The following is an 18,723-nucleotide window of genomic DNA, read 5'->3' as shown; positions in this document are numbered from 1 at the left end:
ATATATTAAAATAAGATAACTTTAACAACTTTTTATCAAAACCACCACCAAAAAATTATCATTACATTTAAAAATAAATATAATTTTTTAGGCTTAATTTATTATTTATACTTGAGTTTAACAACAATCAAGTTACATTTAACGAAATAAAAACAATTTTTTTTAAAAAATTATGAAAATTCAAATATGAAAATATTAACACGTCATTTCAAATTAATTTTTAAATTTAATAATAATGTGAGTGATGCAATAATAATTAAAAAACATGATAAGTATTTCAATATTATTTTAAATTATAAAATATGTAATTAAACTTGGGAAATGAAAAAGATAAGAAAACAACGAGGGGTTATGTTACAATATTCCCAATCTCTTTTGTTAGATGATTTTGGCTATTTGTTGGCCGACACCACACCCCCAAAAAATTATTTTTTTTAATCAGATAAAAGGGTGCCAACCATTAGTGTACCAGCATCCCAAATTTTTTTTTGAAAAAATATACATGGGTGCCGGTCGTCTAGTTTTCAAAACCCCAAAAATTATTTTTTAATAGAAAAAAATAGTGGTGCGAGCCATCTAGTTCCCATAACCTAATTTTACTATTTATCTCAAGTCATTTGGGTGAATATTTTTAAACCAGGGTTATTTTTATAAATATTAATTTTTTATTAGACGAGTAAAATAACCCCTTTCTAAAATAGACCTAACATATTTTTTTTGTGAAATAAAAGTTCTACCAATAAATTACTTCACTTCAATTCCCCCAAAAAAACAATGCATCAAACTAAGATCAAACATATCAAACTCGGTCATCATTGAATGCTTAAAATTTTTAAGTCATGCAATATCATTCCCAGTATAAATCAAATCATCAACATATAAGCATATAATAACAAGCTTCCCATCGATGCTTATATTGGCATTTTTTAAAACCTTTCATATTGAAATAAGCATCCATAAAACTGTATCAAGCTCTTGGAGCTTGTTTTAACCCATATAACACCTTTTTCAACCTATAAACGTTCACTTCCATGCTTTACATAACTAGGGGATTGATCAATAAATACCTGCTCTTACAACTCTCCATGTAAAAAGGTTGATTTCACATTTAACTGATAAATTGACCAATTGTTTTGAGCTGCAAGTGCCACCACTAATCTAATGGTATCAAGTCTAACTACTGGACCAAATACTTCTTTATAATAAACACAAAACCCTTGCTCACGAACACTGTAACACCCCAAAACCCGGCCTAGAAGTTTAGACCGAATCCTAGAGGTTACATTGCCTACCAAAAGTGGCGGAAACAAAAACTTTACTTCAAACCAAGAAAACATTTTTGTTCATTATGTTTGAAAAAATATTAAACTGAGTCAAATATTCGGAAATAAAACCCATAGTTTCTAAAGTTCAGTCCAAATAACACCTTACGAAAGCCCACCATAAAAAGTTGTACCACAATTTATATAATCGTTTTACAAACCTACTTAAAGTTAACCATATAAAACTTATGAGATTTTACTTAAACCAAATCAAACCATATCTTTCTAAGACCTTTGGTATGTCAAGTCTAGCTCCAAAACACGAAATGTACCTGAAAGGAAAAACACTACAGAAATGAGCTACGCGAGCTCAGTGTGAGTCCGAAACATTAATAGATGGCAAAAGATGGAGTGACACAATAAATACTTCAGACAAGCATATGTATAAAAATATCATTTACGAAAGTCTCAATCGGTATGTCAAATACAATATCAAACCATAGAAATGATGATCCAATCATACACAATAATCAGAACATATTACATGACATTAACTATATTGTCAATAACCAAAAGTTCACACAAACAGACAAAATGTTCTGACAAACAGACTTGTATTCAGATGCGAACGGATGTACAAGTCAAAATCCCACCCCACCAACCAAACACCACTTCGTCCATCCAACACCACATAAAGGCTATGATAGGCCCGCCCACCATGCACACCATATAGAACCATAATAGGTTCATCCACCCTACACACCACAACATGGAACTATGCCACTTGAGTAACTATATACAGCTGAGCTGATATACTTATAAGATAGTACGGTGAATCGCTATACAAAAGTATTCTAGTTAAAATTGCTAAGTCTGTCTTCATTCTCTTTATAACCAAATCCCAAAATTTTCATGCTATGCAACAATGCATACATTACGCCAACAATATACAGAAATAGACATTAACATTTCCAGTTTGAACAGATTCAGGTTTGATTACACTTGTATTGTAATATTCAATTACAACAATAATAATAAACTCATACTTATTCATCACATAAATGAACAATAAAATTAAAGCCCATAAACGCATATATACACACAAACCAAACTAAATAGAGTCCCAAACACACTTACTAAAGCTTGAACGAGGGTCGGATTACACAAAAATACAAAACAGACAGTTTATGACTCAAAACAAAAATTCTGCGAAATAAGGCCACATGGCCGTGTGCCCCGACCGTGTGAAAGTGTCTACGCCGTGTGGAGGCCTACATGTTTGCTGCGGAAACTGATTGTAATCAGTTCTGGCAATGAAAGGGGGAAGGTGATTGTCTCCAACTCGGTTCTGGCAAATCGGATAGCCTCTTCGTTTGTTGCGGAAGTTTTTGCATGCTCCGAAGCAGTGAGGTTAGGGATAGGGAGAGGTGTGGATGCAGTCGAAATCAAAGGGGATACATTGACAGTTATCAAAAAGTGTCAGTCAAATGTTGAAGATAAGTCAAAAATAGGAGCTTATATTAGAGATATTTACCAAAACAAGAATCATTTCCACAGATTTATTTTAGGTGCATATCAAGATGCGCAAACCAAACGACACATATAATCGCCACATAAAGCCTTATGCCATGCCTTTGTTGGGATCGGGATGGGAACAGGAACGGGAACTAGATTGAAGAGACGGTGTGATTTTTTCACAAACGGAGAAGATGCTCAATGTTTTTTTTTTCTCTGAACAGCGTCAAAAGTCACTAGATGATTGAAACCGACAACAAAAAGTATATTTTGGGAAGTGGGGGTGGCAGTCTTTTAATTCGACTGGACAGGGGGACATTTTAGTTTCCCTTTTTTCTTTTATTTTCTTTTGTTTCATTTTTACCTAATGGGCCTCGCTGTTGGTTTTTTTTTAACTTGCTTTTGTTTTGGATGAGTTATCTTTTCTTTTCTTTTTCTTTTTTTTAAATATTATCTAGATCTTTATTCGTAAAGGTAAACCCAAAACAAGCCCAAAATTAGGCAGAAAATCACAGAACAAACATTAATAGTCGATCAACCTGACAGGCCCAAAACTAAATAGGAAAGCAAAAAAAATAATAAAACAACCCAAACACAAAGATTTAGCTTTCAGGACGGGGGAGATCTAGAGACTTCATTAGCCAGCTGTTATCCAATAACTAAACCCATTCCCTCAAAAGCAACAAAAACACATGGGAAACCGCTTATCTTCATAATTACTTTCCATTAATTTTCAACAGTACCTATCACTTCTCACAGAAAAAAATTCTTTGAAAACACCACACCTCCTAACTTTTCAAAACCCTTTTCCAATACTTTCCTTCAACAATCCAGACGTTTCATTCCCTCGTGGAATCCGTCCATCTTCGATCGGTGACCACCGCTTCCTCCGTACCAAAAGTAACCATATTCAACAGATAAGTTGCCTCTCTTTTTTGGAGTCCTTCTTTAGCTATGAGATGAGCAACCTTGTTAGATTCTCTATGAATAAACTGAAAAACGCAGAACTCAAAACCTAAACTCAGTTGCTTTGAATCTTTTATAAAAACTTCAATTTATGATCTATCTTCGTTCTCCTCTTGCAGTTTATGGATTACCAAACGGGAATCTATTTCGATCTCAACCTCCCTCAGCCCGAGAAATAACCCAAGATTAAGTTCCTGAAAACATGCCATCGCTTCTACTGCAAAAGCAAATGGTATAATCACATGCATAACTGTTCTTGCACAAATCACCTCTGCTCTTTCGTTCCGTACCACTAACCTGGAGCATGACTTATTTCTTTGCTTGTTGAATGCAGCATCAAAATTGATTTTTATCCTCAGACCATTCGGAGCGACCCATCTACTCGTATGAAACCGTCTCGCTGGTAAGTTCGTATTCAACCCATCAAGTTCTTTAAGGTAGTTACTCACAAAATCTGCAATTTGAGAACCCTATTTTATTTCTCATTCATGAATGAATCTGTTTTTTGAAGTCCAAATCGCCCACAAAGCACATGCTATCATCCTGTACTTAGCCAAAGAGTTTGACTCAAAAATGTTTTTAAGCCATTCTTTGAAATCTGAATTTTCCTCTGAAATATGCCAGATAACACCTAACCTCTCACATGTCTCCTTTGCTATAGGGCACTCCCTGAACAAATGCTCCCTCGTTTCCACTCCATTCTGACACCTTCGGCAAGTTGCGGGTTCCAACAATCTTCTATAATGTAGATTATAGAAAGTAGGCAAATAGTTACAAGAAAACCTTCACACTGTGTTTGGTTCGCCGTATTACCCAATCCATTACGCCCCGATTACGTGTGTATTACATTACGCCCCTATTCCGGCGTTTGGTTCGCTGTAATAGGTATTACGCGCGTAATCGGTTACGCCCCTAATCCCCAAATTCCCGTGTTTTCCAATCCCTTCCCTTTTCGCTGTATTAGCTATTACTTCCGGCCTCCCTCCCCATCTCCCTGTTTTACCCTCCCTCCCTACCCGACCCTCTCCTCTTCCGTGCATGAACCTCTTCCCTCACCGTTAAATTCCTTTTATATTTTAGAGCCCCCCACAAAGTAGAGTCGCCGTCCTTTCTCTTCATCTGGATTGAACAGCTACGAAAGATCTACCACTAATTTCCCTTCTTTGATCCTCTCAATCAAGTAATTCTCAAATTATTTTCCTACTGTTTTTGGGTTTTTTTAACCCTCTGTTTCATTCAGTCTTTTGTTAATTCCTTAATTTTCCATATATGATTATCAGGTGATGATAAACACTGTGAATTTAAAATTTGGGGAGATGTGAGTGTGTTGAGTGGCTGGAGAAATTATTTTGCGTAGCTGCGATCGAATTGCTGAGTCAGGGGCTACCGAGTTACTGAGTTCTTCATGGCTGATTTTCATACATCGACTCATAGAGCTAACTGGATCTTCTCGCCTCAAGAACTGGTAAATAATATGAAAGAAAAAAAAGAGAAATTTCATTGTTTCTTAAATGTGAGGAAAAAACCAATTGTTTTTCTTTGCAATGTTTTTCCGTTTCCACTGTTTATATTGATTACAAGCTGCTGGTGTTAATGTTTTTTGCTTAATTTTCTTCATGGATGCTTTATTGATGTAAGAAGAGATTGAAAAGATAGAAAAGTAGGAATTGCAATTAATTGAGAACTTTCTCAAGTTTAAATTAGGTTCTTTTGTGTTTTGTTTTTAATTTTTTTTTTGCTGATATAGGTTGAGAAATACAAGGCTGCAAATCAAAGAGCAATACAAGCACTGGAGAAGGTATGACAGAGTCCTTTCTTTTCAGTTTTGTATGTATGTCTATATGCGCGAGCTTGAGTGTGTGTTTGCATAGTGTACCTTCGGATTATCGTTTTAGTAGATTAGATGAAATTGGTGTTGAACTCCCTTCTTTACTTCCCATTAGAAGCATTTAAATGTTGTCAGTTGCAAACCACCATTATTGAAACCATTCCTAGTGGAAATTTTCTTTCTGGTGTTCATTTTATTGAAGCTGACTTGCTGATTTATTCTGAAGTATGGGACAACACAAATGGAAGTAGACGCTGATGGTTCACTATCATACCCTGAACCTATTGCAAGAGATAATGGTAAATGAAATTTTCTTTTACTTTTTAGTTCTATTGTGAGGTGCTAGGTCATCGAGCGTACCATGTAATATTTTGATTGTTCATGTCAGCTGACAAGCATTCTCGTCCAAAACCTCTTAACATTGAAGAAGAACAGTTCATGCGAGTGTTTTATGAGAACAAACTTCGAGAAGTTTGTAGTGCATTCTACTTTCCTAATAAAATTCAGGTACTTACTACCTTTTTTTTTTTTGGATAATGGTCATACTATAAATAAATATGAGGCCATGATCAATGTGATTCTGTTTGTGGTTCATGTTTTGCAGGCAACTGCTCTAATTTATTTCAAGAGGTTTTACCTGCAATGGTCGGTCATGGAACATCATCCAAAACATATAATGTACGAGTCTTCTACATCTCTTTCAGATACAAGCTCCAATGCCCTTTATCTCTGCATGTAATATGCTGGATGAGTCATTCTGATTTGCGCTTAAGAGTATGTTAGAAAAATGCATCATGTGCTATTTTAAAAATGTATGAAAATATCAGGTAAGCAACATACTGTTTGGAATTTGTATATTGTCCCTGACTTTGTCATTTCGTATGTGGTGGTGGAAGAAATGTTACTTTGACTGATAATCACCATTGAATACTAAACTTTCTTTAGAGAATAATGTAATTGTTAAATTGGAAAAGTTTCTTTATAACTCTAGGTTAACCTGTGTGTATGCGGCCTATAAGATAGAAGAAAATCATGTGTCAGCAGAGGAGCTTGGTAAGGGGATTTCACAGGATCATCAAATGATTCTCAATTACGAGATGATAGTGTCTCAGGTATGGCTACTGTTCTCCTTCCTTTTTCTTTTAGTCTTGCTTTTTTCTTTTGCTTGTGCTTCTCAAAAGTACATAACTGGATTTGCAGAGTCTGGAATTTGATCTCATTGTTTATGCACCCTATCGTTCAGTTGAAGGTTTTGTCAATGACATGGAGGTGGGTTTGGTTACTGATTATCCTTTTGTTCTTCCTTCTATAGTTGTAAAATATATTTACAAGTAAATCTTAAGTTGTTATTTGGGGTAATCATTTGTTTTCCCTTGTCGTGTTATTATTATTTTTCTATGTCGTATTGCATTTAAGGTGTTATATAGTTTGTAACACGATAAATCCATGGTAGATTTTGGCATGTTCGTGCATACATGTTGTGTTCCAGTAGTTGAACTTCAGTCCGTAACATAGGCTGCCTCTTGGTTTATTCTGTTTCTCAAACATTTTGCATTGCATGAATTAATAACTTGTGTGTGAAATTATGATTTACAGAAGCTTCACCTGTAGTACATGAAGAGACAGGTCCATCAGAGGCAAATCTCTTCTCAGGCAAATATATACTAGATCCAAATCAAGCTCCGAGAAAGCAAGTAAAACCGGTCGCTCGACTTCAGAAGATTCTCAAGTTCAGATTGTTACTCGACGAGGATGTTCAAGTCGAAACAAATTCCCAAAATAATTCAATTTTGTAAACTAGCAAACTCAAAATTTGTAGTTAAATGTTGATCCTTAACTTTGAAAGTAATTTAATGAAATTTTGAAAGTAATTTAATGAAATTCAAGCTTAGTTATGCTCTGAGGAAGAGTCCATATTTTTAAGCGGTGGATCTTGTATATAAACTATTTCAGCAGATTGCAAATTATAATGCAGCAAATGTAACTTTTTAGTAATGAAGGTGTGATTGATCCGACTTATTTTAAATTGTATAAATTCATATAAAAAAATTTATTATTAAGAATTTTATGAAATTATATATTATTATTAAATTATATGTAATAATAATTATTTTAAATTATACAAATTCATATAAGATAATTTATTAGTTATAATTATTTTAAATTTTATTAAATTATATATTTTAATTAAAATATATTTAATATTAATTATTTCAAATTATCTTTTATAATATCATATATTATGATTTGAGTAAATTCATATAAGATAATCAATTATTAAGAATTTTATTAAAATATATATTTTAATTAAAATATATTAAATAATAATTATGTTTAAATATGATTAAATTATTTATTTTTGATAATAAATAATCTTATTAAAATTTAAATAACAATAACAATAATCATTTACCAAAACAAATTTATGCTAAGGGTATTCTGGTCATTTTAGTTTTCTCCATTATGCTATTACACCTCTATTACATTCAACCAAACACAGTTTTACTATTACGCCTCTATTCCATTACATTCAACCAAACAGTTGATTTGCTATTACACCTCTATTCCATTACACCTCTAATCCAATACACCTCTAATCCAATACACCTCTAATCCAATACAGCGAACCAAACGTGTTCTCAGTTTGTAATTTTAATTTTTGGAGGTAGATCTAAGCTCCACAATCTCTTGTGAAATTGCCTGTAGTTAGATTGTATTTTATTTTGTCTGTCATGTAAAAGAAATTTGTGCCCGCTGCGAACCGTATACTCCCTCGTCGGCTCACCTCTCCAGATTATATGGTCCTCATGCTGATTCAAAGACGGAGGAATACATAAGATCCGCTCCACATCCTTCTCCAAAAAGGTATTATAAATCAGCTCGGTTTTCCATTTTCTTATTTGAGCTCAGTTTATTCTTAATAAAGTCTAGTCTTATTATCAATAAATAAATAAAATCTTTTGATTAAAAAAATACTTCAATGTTGCTTCAAACAAGGTTCAAACCAATACCACTTATACATAAAAATAATGTTTTAAACATCAAATACTTCTCTTACACTTTAATTATAATCTTTAAAAATGAAAAAATAACATATAAAAATATTTTTCAAAAATAAATATAATAATTAATAATAATATTAAAGTAATTAAGTATATTTAAATTTTTTATTAGAAAAAATATCTTCTTTAACATCTTTTCTTAAATCGTGTTCTTTTTGCATCCGTAAACACTATAAGACCTGTTAGAAATCATAAAATATTTATTTGATCCTTGAAGCTATTTGTTGTGTTATCCGTTGCAAACCTCCCCAGAGAATGCATCCCTTTGACTGTCATCGACAATAGGGGAGTGTTTTGAGATATAAACTAAGGTGTGAAAATGAATTGAGAAGGCAAGTGATGACTGAAACTATCTTTATATAAAATTGTAAACATTTTTTTTTATAATTTTATATTTTTGTAGTTTTATATAATTTTTTGTAAATTTATATAATTTATTTGATTATTTTGTAACAATATTTTTTTTCACTCTTCCATTTTTTTAACAATTTTTTGCAGTTTTCTATTTTTTAATATTTTAAATAAATTTTCTATATTTTAAACATTTTTTCATAATTTTTATATTTTTATAATATATAATATTTTCATAACATATATAATTTTTTTTTAAAAAGTTCGTGCAAATTTTTGAAAATTTATATATTTTTTTCATTTAAAATAATTTATGATTTTCTATATTCTATAATTTTTTTCGCACTTTAATAATTTTTATAATTTTTTCAAATTTATATATTTTTATGATTTTTTATATAAAATATCAAAAAAATAAAAGAGTAATTGATTATAATTCTAACATTCAATGTATTAATTGAGTGAGAAAAAAAGTTGAATGACTTAATTATTTTTTATATTTTTTGAAAAGATTCAGGGGTTTTTAAGATTCTTTAACTTTAGTTTAATTATTTTTTAGTTATGGTTTCGAAGATTCAGGGCTTTAGCTTTGACAAATTAAACTTTTAATTTACAAGAACCTTGATTTTAGTGTTACTTGAAAACTCGGTCATATGTTGCACCAAAGTATCATGTAGGTTTGGTCACCTCGCTCGTGACACTGAATTCACTAAAACAGTTAATATCAATAGAGGTGTTAATTAGATTAATTTGTAATTTTTTTAATTGAATTGATATTACTTAATTTGTAATACCTAATTTAATAAAATATTTAATTTTAATAAATATATTTATAATTAGTGGTGATAATAATAAATGTACAATAAAATTAAAAATATAAATAATATATTAAAATAAAGTTTTGATTTAATGGTAAATTAATATTTCATTTATGTAATTAACATGAGTTGAGACCCAAACTCAAGCAAAGTAAACTGTAAACGATCTTACAACAGCCGTCCTCCATAAGTTCATAGTGGGACCCATTAATGTCTTGACCCTTCATCATTGGCAATAAAAATCAGGGATCAGGTGCCACGTATGAGGACCAATTTCCACATCTGGATGGGCCCCAGGAACAGTGGAGGAGATTCTTCACTGTCTATGATGTGATCGGCGATGCTATTTGGTTTTTTCTGTTTGAAGGTAAACCTTTAATCGACCCTACACGTGGATGGCATCCGTTGAAGCCCTACCCATGTGGGTTTTAGATAGTCAGTAGGAAATCCTGGAACCACCGTACTTCCGCCAACAATGCCACTCGGAGCTCAATTATTGGTTCTTTATGTTATATCTAGCGAAAACTACTTCTATAATCATCCAAAATTTAGTGAATTCCTGTTTTGGATCTTGCATTTTTTTATTAATTTAATCACCCTCGTCAAGTCAATCTCATATTTTAGTCATTTCATCACTAAAGTATGTTTGGTCACCAAATGAAATGTTAACATGATCTAATATAATAATAATAATTAATTTGACCTTAAATATTTACTCATTTTGTTATTTTAGTCTTAATTTTGAAATTTTTAATAATTTTAACCTTTAATATTTATATATTTTATCAATTTAATTTTAATTTTAAAAATTAAAAATTAAAAATTTAAGAAAAATTAAAAATGTAAACAATAAATTTAGAATCAAGATCAAATTGATAGAATGTGTAAATATTAATAGTTAAATTTGTTGAATTTTTTAAAATTAGGACTAAATCAATAAAATAGATAAATATTAAGGGTTAAATTTATTATCATATTGAGCCAAGTCAGCATTCTAATAAGTGACCAAACACATTTAATAGTAGAGTGACTAAAATGCGAAATTAACTTAACGGAGTAACTAAATTAATAAAAACATTTCGATGACCAAAATAAAAATATGCTAAAACTTAGGTAACTATATGAGGAATTTGCCCAAGACGTTATAATAATAATTATAGATCATGATAATTTAAAACAAGAGAAGAAGTGCATAATAAGTTATAAATAAAATGCTGACTCCATAGCTTTGAAGCCCTATCCGCTTGTCATTATTATAAGCCACGTCATGAGTATATGTTTGCACACAAACTAATGCTTTAAGAACAAGTCATTAACACACACATAGATTTTTTTTTGATAAATATAAATATATATAGCAATTTTATTAAATTATAATCATTTATTAGTTATTTATTGAAATTGTAGTATATATTTATTAAAGTAATTATGATTGAAATTATTTTTTATAATTAAAAATATTATTTTAAAAAGAGATAAATATCAAATTTATATATGAACTCTGGTATAATATGTAATCTGATACATGAACTTTGATTTGGTACAATTATATTCATGAAACTTAAATTGTAGTTCATATGTATACATGAAACCTTGATTTTAATTTAATTCTACATATTTAAAGAAATGAATTCATACATTTATTTTCATATCAAATTAATATAATTGTTTGTGTTTGCAACATTTCAACATAAAATGGTGCTAATTCAATAATGTTCTTAGTGATTTGTGAAAATTGAATCAAATTAAAATTTCATGTATAAAATTAGACACTAAATTAAAATTCATGTATAGTTTGAGATTTATCCCTTCTAAAAACTCAATTTTTTTATTAAATCAAATGACAAATGATTGTCTTAGCTATATATATTTATGTTAAATTATGATTATAATCTCTCTACTATATTTAAATTTAGAATTTAATATTTATACTTTAGTTTAACATTGTCGAAACCATTTTTTTGAAAAATAGAAATCGACTTAGATTTTAAAAAATGAAAACGAATAGAGGGAGTCGCCATCAATCCTTTTTATTGAGGTGTGATCAGGTCACCTCGAAGAGTGGTTGTTTTTAATAATCAGTTTGATTTATCAAAACAACGATTTTGGTCTACGAAAATTAGAAATACGGGTTCGAGAGTCAGTTACGCACAAGGAAGGATTAGCACCCTTGATACGCCCAAAGATTAGTACCTAGTTGATTAATTAATGTCTTAGTGTCGAAGATTTGAAAACTTAAAGGAATTTAAAATACGATCCCTTTTTGTATTAATGCTAATTTAAAAACGATCGAATAAATTGAAACATATGTTAAAGACCTTCTTTTCCCGAAGTAATAAAATGTCACATCCAGTACGTTAGGACACAACAGCTTAAACCCCGAAAATAAGCTTGCCTTTTGATTTAAAAACGTTCTTAAATTTTAAAAGGATATTAGGTTATTTAGATGAAACGAGAAAAATCGAAACCCAGTGAATTAGGGTACGTTTTCTCGAATTTCCAAAAAGAACGAAATATTGCCTTATTTTGAATAAGAACGAACGCAACATTTAGCAATGTGCGCTTATTTTGTTTGGAATAAAATGGTCTATATTAAAAACATGCATTTGAACTTTTAATACACGACGTGATTTAAATGGAACGAGAAAAATGATGATATCGAACATGGTATAATGATTTGCGAGTAAAGTGTTACAATGATAAATCACAAAGACATGAAAATACGAATAAATAAAATTTGGTAATAATCGCAGGATACACATTACTTTGATATCAATATTAACACTCGAAGAAATGGAATAAAATAATATGTAAAACGATTTGAAGTAAATAGCATAAAACAATTTACAAATAAGTAGTATGTAAAATAATTTAGAACAAATAATATACAAAGCAATTCAAAGTAAATAATTTACGAGACAATTTAAAGTAACATATAAAATAACAAATAAAAAGGAATTTCAAATGCATGATATACAAAACAGTTTGAAAACAATATATATAGAACATTTTAAGCTTTAGTAATAAGACTAGTTTAGAATAAATAATACATAAAAACAGTTTTGGAATAAATAACTTATATGAGGGTATACCACAGCCTAATATAAATAATATATAAAAATAGTTTAATCAAATAATATAGAAAACAATTTAAAATGAATAATTTCTAAAATAATTTGGAATAAACAATATAAAATAGGTTACTATAAATAATATAAATAAAATAAATAGAATAGTTTAAAATGAATAAGATGTAAAGCTATTAAAATGACAAATAAATGCAATAAAATAAAACCATGAAAATGGTTAAGCAAAGGGATTAATTAATAATAAAATAATAAGTAAATAAATTCAAAAAGAAATAATAATAGCCATCATAATAATAATAGAAATAATAGCAATAATAAAATAATAATGGATGAGAATGTTTAATATATATATATACATGCAGTGAAATAAAATCTTAAAAAGAAATACATTATATAAAAACAAATTTAAAAGTAAATATAAATATAAATGTATGTTCAAGAATCAAACTTAAAAAGGACCCGATTAAAATGAAGGTAAAATGAAAAGGGAAATTTACAAGCAAATAAAAAATACAAAACATCATTAGGGACCTTAATACAATGCGCCCAAGCATACGGGGATTAAAACCGTAAATATTCCAAAATATAAAACACGACGTTTAGGCGTGGATCAAGTTGAGTTTAGGCGCAAAATGCAGGGATAATTTAGAAAAAAAGAAAATGTAAACAGGGCCCCAATTGAATGTCGGCGTAAAAGGGAAGGACCCACTTAACAAATAACCCATTTAAGGCGCAAAGGCACGGGTTCGGGTCTAGGAACGGTTTTACACGCGGATCCCTTCCCCTGGAACGGTGCCGTTTCATTAGCTGAACAAAATCAAGCCTAAAACCCTAAAATACATTCAACCACTTAAGAACAAATCAAAGGAAAAAAAACCTCAAGTCCTTCTCCTGCTTCATTCGGCTGAACCAAAAATAGAACCCTAACCTCCCCATTTCATTTCCCTCAGCCGAACCCTATGCTTCCCTCTTAAGTGCCGATCTGCCACCGTGAACGGCGACCAACATGCTTAAGCCTCGGGGTTCTTCTCTTTTAACCTTGAGATCCTCTTTATACTTCGATCTCGGCGAAGCAGAAGAGGTTTCACGGCATATTTACAAGGTAAAACTTCGTTCTCCTTGTCTTTTCTACTTTTAAATGCGAAAACGAAAGTCCAAAAGGAAAATAAAACTCAAGAAAACTCAAAACTACAGAAAATTTAAGTCGGAAATCACCTTTTTGAAACTGATTTTCTTTTTTTGATTTCTTTTTCGTGTTCAATACAATTTTTGTTAGAAAAATCCCCGCCTAAAATACAATCGATTCTCCCCCCCGATACAATCGGTTGTTCTCGGCTTTATAGCTGATTACACTGATTCATTTACTATTTTTGCGTATTTGCTTCTTGTGTTTATCTCTGCTCTTCTTTGGTCTGTTTTGCAGGGACGGCAGAGAGTGGTTGAAGGCAGAAGGTATGGGGCGATGGGACTTAGCTAGGGTTTTTTTATTATTTTTCTTTTGTTTTATTTTTTTCTGAAAATGTTGTGGCTGTTGGGCTTCGGGAAAATTTGGGCATATACAAACATAATCTTTTTTTTAGTTACTCCAAATAGTTGACACTCTTAATTATTTTGGGTAAAAATACTATTTCAAACTTATGTGTATCGAAATATTTTTGTGTGTGACAGAAAAGTGTACTTATTTATTGAAATCGATTTGTTTTGTGTGTTAAAAATGTTTCTTTTTTAAATCAGGACATCATTTTAACCGTAATAATTAAGGATGTTGACTATTTGGACTAACTAATGTCATTGATAAAGTAGATAACTAAATTATGTTTAAAATATCAAGACTAAATGCTAAGCATTAACATAGCAGAGGGATCATTGATAAAAGCTGCATTAGTTGTGTTGGTAAGATTAATATCCTATCTTCTTAAGCACTCACAATGAATAATTACTATGTGTAGATTTAAATTCAAATCTATTTCAAATTTCAATCTGAATATATTTTATATTTATTTTATTCTAATTATAATTTATATTGGTTGAATCTAATGTGTGATTGTACTACACTTACACAAAAAATATATTATTGTGCTAAACATGGTAATTGTTTTTAAATGTATTATGCTTATTACATGAACCACACTCTTTTCCCTTTTAAAGAAAGGTCCAACTATCCCTTTTTAATTTTTAGTATATTATTAATATAATTTTAATCATCTTTGTTATTATATTTTTTTTAATTTATCAATAGATTTTACACATATATAATAACAATACATATTTATATATAATCAATAAAAAAATAGACAAATCACGATTATGAATTATCAACTTATAATGATGCTTGATTGAGTGGAAAAGGAAAAAAATGATAGAAAACGCGACCTTACATGTCTTGTTTCATAACTTCCATCTCATATTCAAACACTCCCTTAGACTACTTTATGTTTTTGCCCGTGTTTGGGCAACCTATTTGGACAACCCTTTGAACAGTAGCCTAAACATGCCTTCAAGATAGCTCGAGATCAATTTAAAATTTGACTTTTTTTACTGAGGTCCTTTTGATGTATTACATTGTCAGCAAATGATCCTAAGGTTGTGGTTTGGTCCTTTCCAAATTATGTTGATCGTATTTTGGTGTGAAAGAGGAGGAAGGATCGACTTGCCTTATCTCTAGAGTTTATCTTTATCCTTTGAGCTTTTTCTTAGTGGTTAAGTTGATCAACTTACTTGGCCTAGAAGTGATAAAGATTGGAGGAATTATTCTTGGATATATTGTAACGCAAATGATGATTTTTATCCTCAAAAAGTTGATTGAAGGAACTGCCACATTTTGCCTTTAAATAGGCGACACGTATGCTTGGATCAATACACCTTTTAGGAGAATGTTTGTGCTACATTTCTTTAAGTATTTGTTGTTATCTCATGTTTGTATTTTGCACCCAATTTATAGGCATTATTCGAGAGTTAATATTTGTTGCAAGTGAGGTTTTTTAGGTGAGTGATTGTAACAAATTGAGTTTATCTATTGAGGCTACTATTACTTCTTATGTAAAGGTAGATTGGGCTTTAGCCAATAGGTTACTAGATTGATTGTTGAATAAATCATTCATTAAGTAAAGCTCCGCAAAGTAGGACTATTTTTCGAACTGCATTAACAAAGCTTATGTGCCTATTTCTCTCATTCTCTCATTGCATTTGGTAAATTACCTTGTTCAAACATTTGCTCGGATAATGTGTTTGGCCATAAGGCAAACAAGTTTCTTTTTCATAATGCATAAAAACAAGTCACACCAAATTGAAATGATAAGAGTAGAGAAAATGAGAAAGATGTAAGTATTTTTTGGGCAATGTCATTCTTTCATTCAAAAGAAAAACAACATTACATGAATGCCTTATCATCTGCCACAAAAGGACAAAGACTATCCAAAATCTCCTTTATGCACACATTGTTTGTTTGAGTTTCTTTCCATGACCTTGCTAGCTCATGAGCTACCTGATTAGCACATTTATGCCTAAAATCACATTTACTAAAAGTTGCCAATAGCCTTTTATCGTCTTCCATTAAACATGCAATGGGAGAATTATCAAAGGCCATTTGTTAAAGCTTCTTAATTAAGTGAGTTTTATTCAAATATGGTTTTTTTGGATACCCAACTCTTTGGCTAGTTACACTACTCAAAATTCAATAGTAGTTTCTGTTGTGAGTAAGTTTGCTACTGAATTAGCCTTTCCAATCAGTGATGTTAGTACTTCATTGCTTTCATCTTTGGTCACTATCCTAATTCCAGATCCATCGATTCTACTCTCGTAAGATATGTCAAAATTCTTTTTAACCTCTTTATTTTTCTTTCAATCCTTTCTATCTTTGCCTCTTCATATTTTTGTAGATTAGTTTCAATAAACTTTCATTATTCCTCCACTTGGTTATTTTTCACCTTTATACTTTTCTCTGTTTTTCTCATTTAAATGCTCTAGATGGTCATAATAATTTATTCCATTGCAATTATACAAATTAAAAGTAACAATTTGTAGCACATTTAATAATCATTCACCTGCTCCATGCTTTCCCAATCAAAACCCATTTCAACCCAAAGTTCTTTTGCAACTAAACACAACCTCAAAGCATGTACTATGTTTTCTTCAACATCCCCACATCTTGGGCATACGCTCTCTTTTAGTAAATTTTATAACAACCTAGTTTCCAATAGTATCAAAAAATACGGTTTCGGGATTACGTTTCCGTAAACCGAGTTTGTAAATATTAAATAAGGATATTTATGGAGTTAATATTTAGATGAATTGAAATTTGGATAGTTAATTTAACCGAAATTGTGTTTAATTAAGGCCTAGTGACTAAATTGTAAAATTCAATCGCTATGAATTTTTAATTGGTAAATGAATTGGGGACTTAAATTACAATTATCCAAAGGACCAAAATGGTTAATTGACCATTACTAATCATGTGCTAGTGGATGGTAATGCTGATTGTGGATTAATGAAGTAAATTAAGATTAAAACATAATTAATTAAACTAATAAAAATTTAATCTATATATATGTAAATTAGTGATAGAAGAGATGAAGTATCATCTTCTCCAATCGTCCAAACTTGAAACAAAGGCGAGGAAGCCATTCTTTTTTTCTTTAAGCTTTTTTTTCCTTAATTTCAAGTAAGTCCCTAGCCATTTTTCTTTTATTTTTATAGATTTTTTATCTTGGAAACTTGATTAAGCTAACCCAAGATAACAAAACATTTTGAAACCTCCAAAACTCTGTCATCGAGATGTAAGCTCGACCAGGAACTTATGGTATTAACAGCCGAACTACCAATAAGGAAAGGCAGAAAATGTATGAGAGCCTGCCAGTTCAAGCACAACGCGGAAGTTTGGGTACAACAGGGAGTTAAAGTATTTTATTTTCTTTTAAGTTAATACCCTAGCTAAGAAGGGACGAGCTATGCATGGTAGTAGTGAAGAAACTCACTAAGTTCATTTGAACGTAAAAATGTTTTGGCCTATGATTGCAAGGCTCATTAGATAAGGAACTTGAAGAGGGACAATGCAAATAGTGATAGAGCAAGAATCAATGTCAGTAGGGTGTCATGCACATAGGAAGGGGGTACCTTCAAAGGTTTTGACTTGGGGTCAAATATATTGTAGTAGTTTACTAAGAAGTTCGAAATTTTCAGATAATAATCTTTTATTTAAATTTAAGGATTTTGTTGTAATATATAAATATATTATTTAATAAAGTCTGTCTTAAAATTTTTTAAGTTTATAAATTGGTCCTTAGTTCAAATTGGGTCCATTTGTGACACTCCATACCCGGATTCGATGATCAAGTCAAGTGAGGGTCTTTCAGATACGATAAATAATCATTTTCGGGACTTATACGAGCTTACGAAATCTCTAATGCTAACCCAAGATCAATTTAGGACTAAATTGTAAAAAATTAAAATTATAGGGTTGATGTCGCAATATAGGGGAGTTCTTCATCGCGTCGTGACATACGTTTGACTTCATAAAGTCACATACTGTTTCTACAATTCCTAATTGAACTTCAACTTGCAAATTTCCAAATTAACTTATGTGCATAAACATACCATACTTCCTGCCAAATAATACAATTTACCTAAATCATGACACCTTAACAACTATACACTAATGCCAAATTACATATAAGTTCATTGATTAGCCTAATTCATTTTTCAAATATACTTTCTATCCAAGAGTATCATATGGAAATACATCTTTTATACAATACTAAACCACATAATAAACTTTATACAATTTTTACTTCCATGTAATTAAGTCTATTATACTGAACTTGCAAATTTAGTATC

The 18,723-nt window shown here is 30.7% G+C and overlaps 1 protein-coding gene and 3 long non-coding RNA genes across 5 annotated transcripts; 3 read left to right on the top strand and 1 right to left on the bottom strand.

Annotated features, from left to right (window-relative positions):
* Positions 1 to 2,230: 2,230 nt before the first annotated feature.
* Positions 2,231 to 3,221, bottom strand: LOC107926691 (uncharacterized). Its single transcript, XR_001692237.2, has 2 exons — positions 2,797 to 3,221; positions 2,231 to 2,657 (listed from the first exon to the last, which is right to left on the bottom strand). It is a non-coding gene; the product is annotated as an uncharacterized lncRNA (long non-coding RNA).
* A 117-nt stretch (positions 3,222 to 3,338) lies between these two features.
* On the top strand, positions 3,339 to 7,452 carry LOC107926690 (cyclin-H1-1). Of its 2 annotated transcripts, XM_016857580.2 has the most exons (11): positions 3,339 to 3,975; positions 4,078 to 4,146; positions 4,405 to 4,923; positions 5,024 to 5,208; positions 5,491 to 5,541; positions 5,798 to 5,870; positions 5,960 to 6,078; positions 6,176 to 6,249; positions 6,563 to 6,683; positions 6,772 to 6,840; positions 7,168 to 7,452. In XM_016857580.2, the coding sequence occupies exons 4-11, from the start codon at positions 5,149 to 5,151 to the stop codon at positions 7,180 to 7,182; spliced, it is 582 nt and encodes a 193-aa protein (XP_016713069.2). In that variant the 5' UTR covers positions 3,339 to 3,975; positions 4,078 to 4,146; positions 4,405 to 4,923; positions 5,024 to 5,148; the 3' UTR covers positions 7,183 to 7,452. The 2 variants fall into 2 exon arrangements, with proteins under 2 accessions (XP_016713069.2, XP_016713070.2); XM_016857581.2 differs by lacking the exon at positions 4,405 to 4,923 and having other exon boundaries at positions 3,394 to 3,975.
* Positions 7,453 to 8,213: 761 nt separating this feature from the next.
* LOC121232079 (uncharacterized) lies at positions 8,214 to 10,358 on the top strand. The gene is made up of 2 exons (XR_005930296.1): positions 8,214 to 8,436; positions 10,049 to 10,358. It is a non-coding gene; the product is annotated as an uncharacterized lncRNA (long non-coding RNA).
* Positions 10,359 to 13,227: 2,869 nt separating this feature from the next.
* Positions 13,228 to 14,606, top strand: LOC107926598 (uncharacterized). Its single transcript, XR_001692216.2, has 2 exons — positions 13,228 to 13,993; positions 14,315 to 14,606. It is a non-coding gene; the product is annotated as an uncharacterized lncRNA (long non-coding RNA).
* The last annotated feature ends 4,117 nt before the right edge of the window (positions 14,607 to 18,723 follow it).

Source organism: Gossypium hirsutum, chromosome A07 (genome assembly GCF_007990345.1).
Source record: "Gossypium hirsutum isolate 1008001.06 chromosome A07, Gossypium_hirsutum_v2.1, whole genome shotgun sequence".
Taxonomy (NCBI): Eukaryota; Viridiplantae; Streptophyta; class Magnoliopsida; order Malvales; family Malvaceae; genus Gossypium; species Gossypium hirsutum.
Note: the sequence above shows the minus strand (reverse complement) of the source record. Positions and strands in the feature narration are given on the sequence as shown.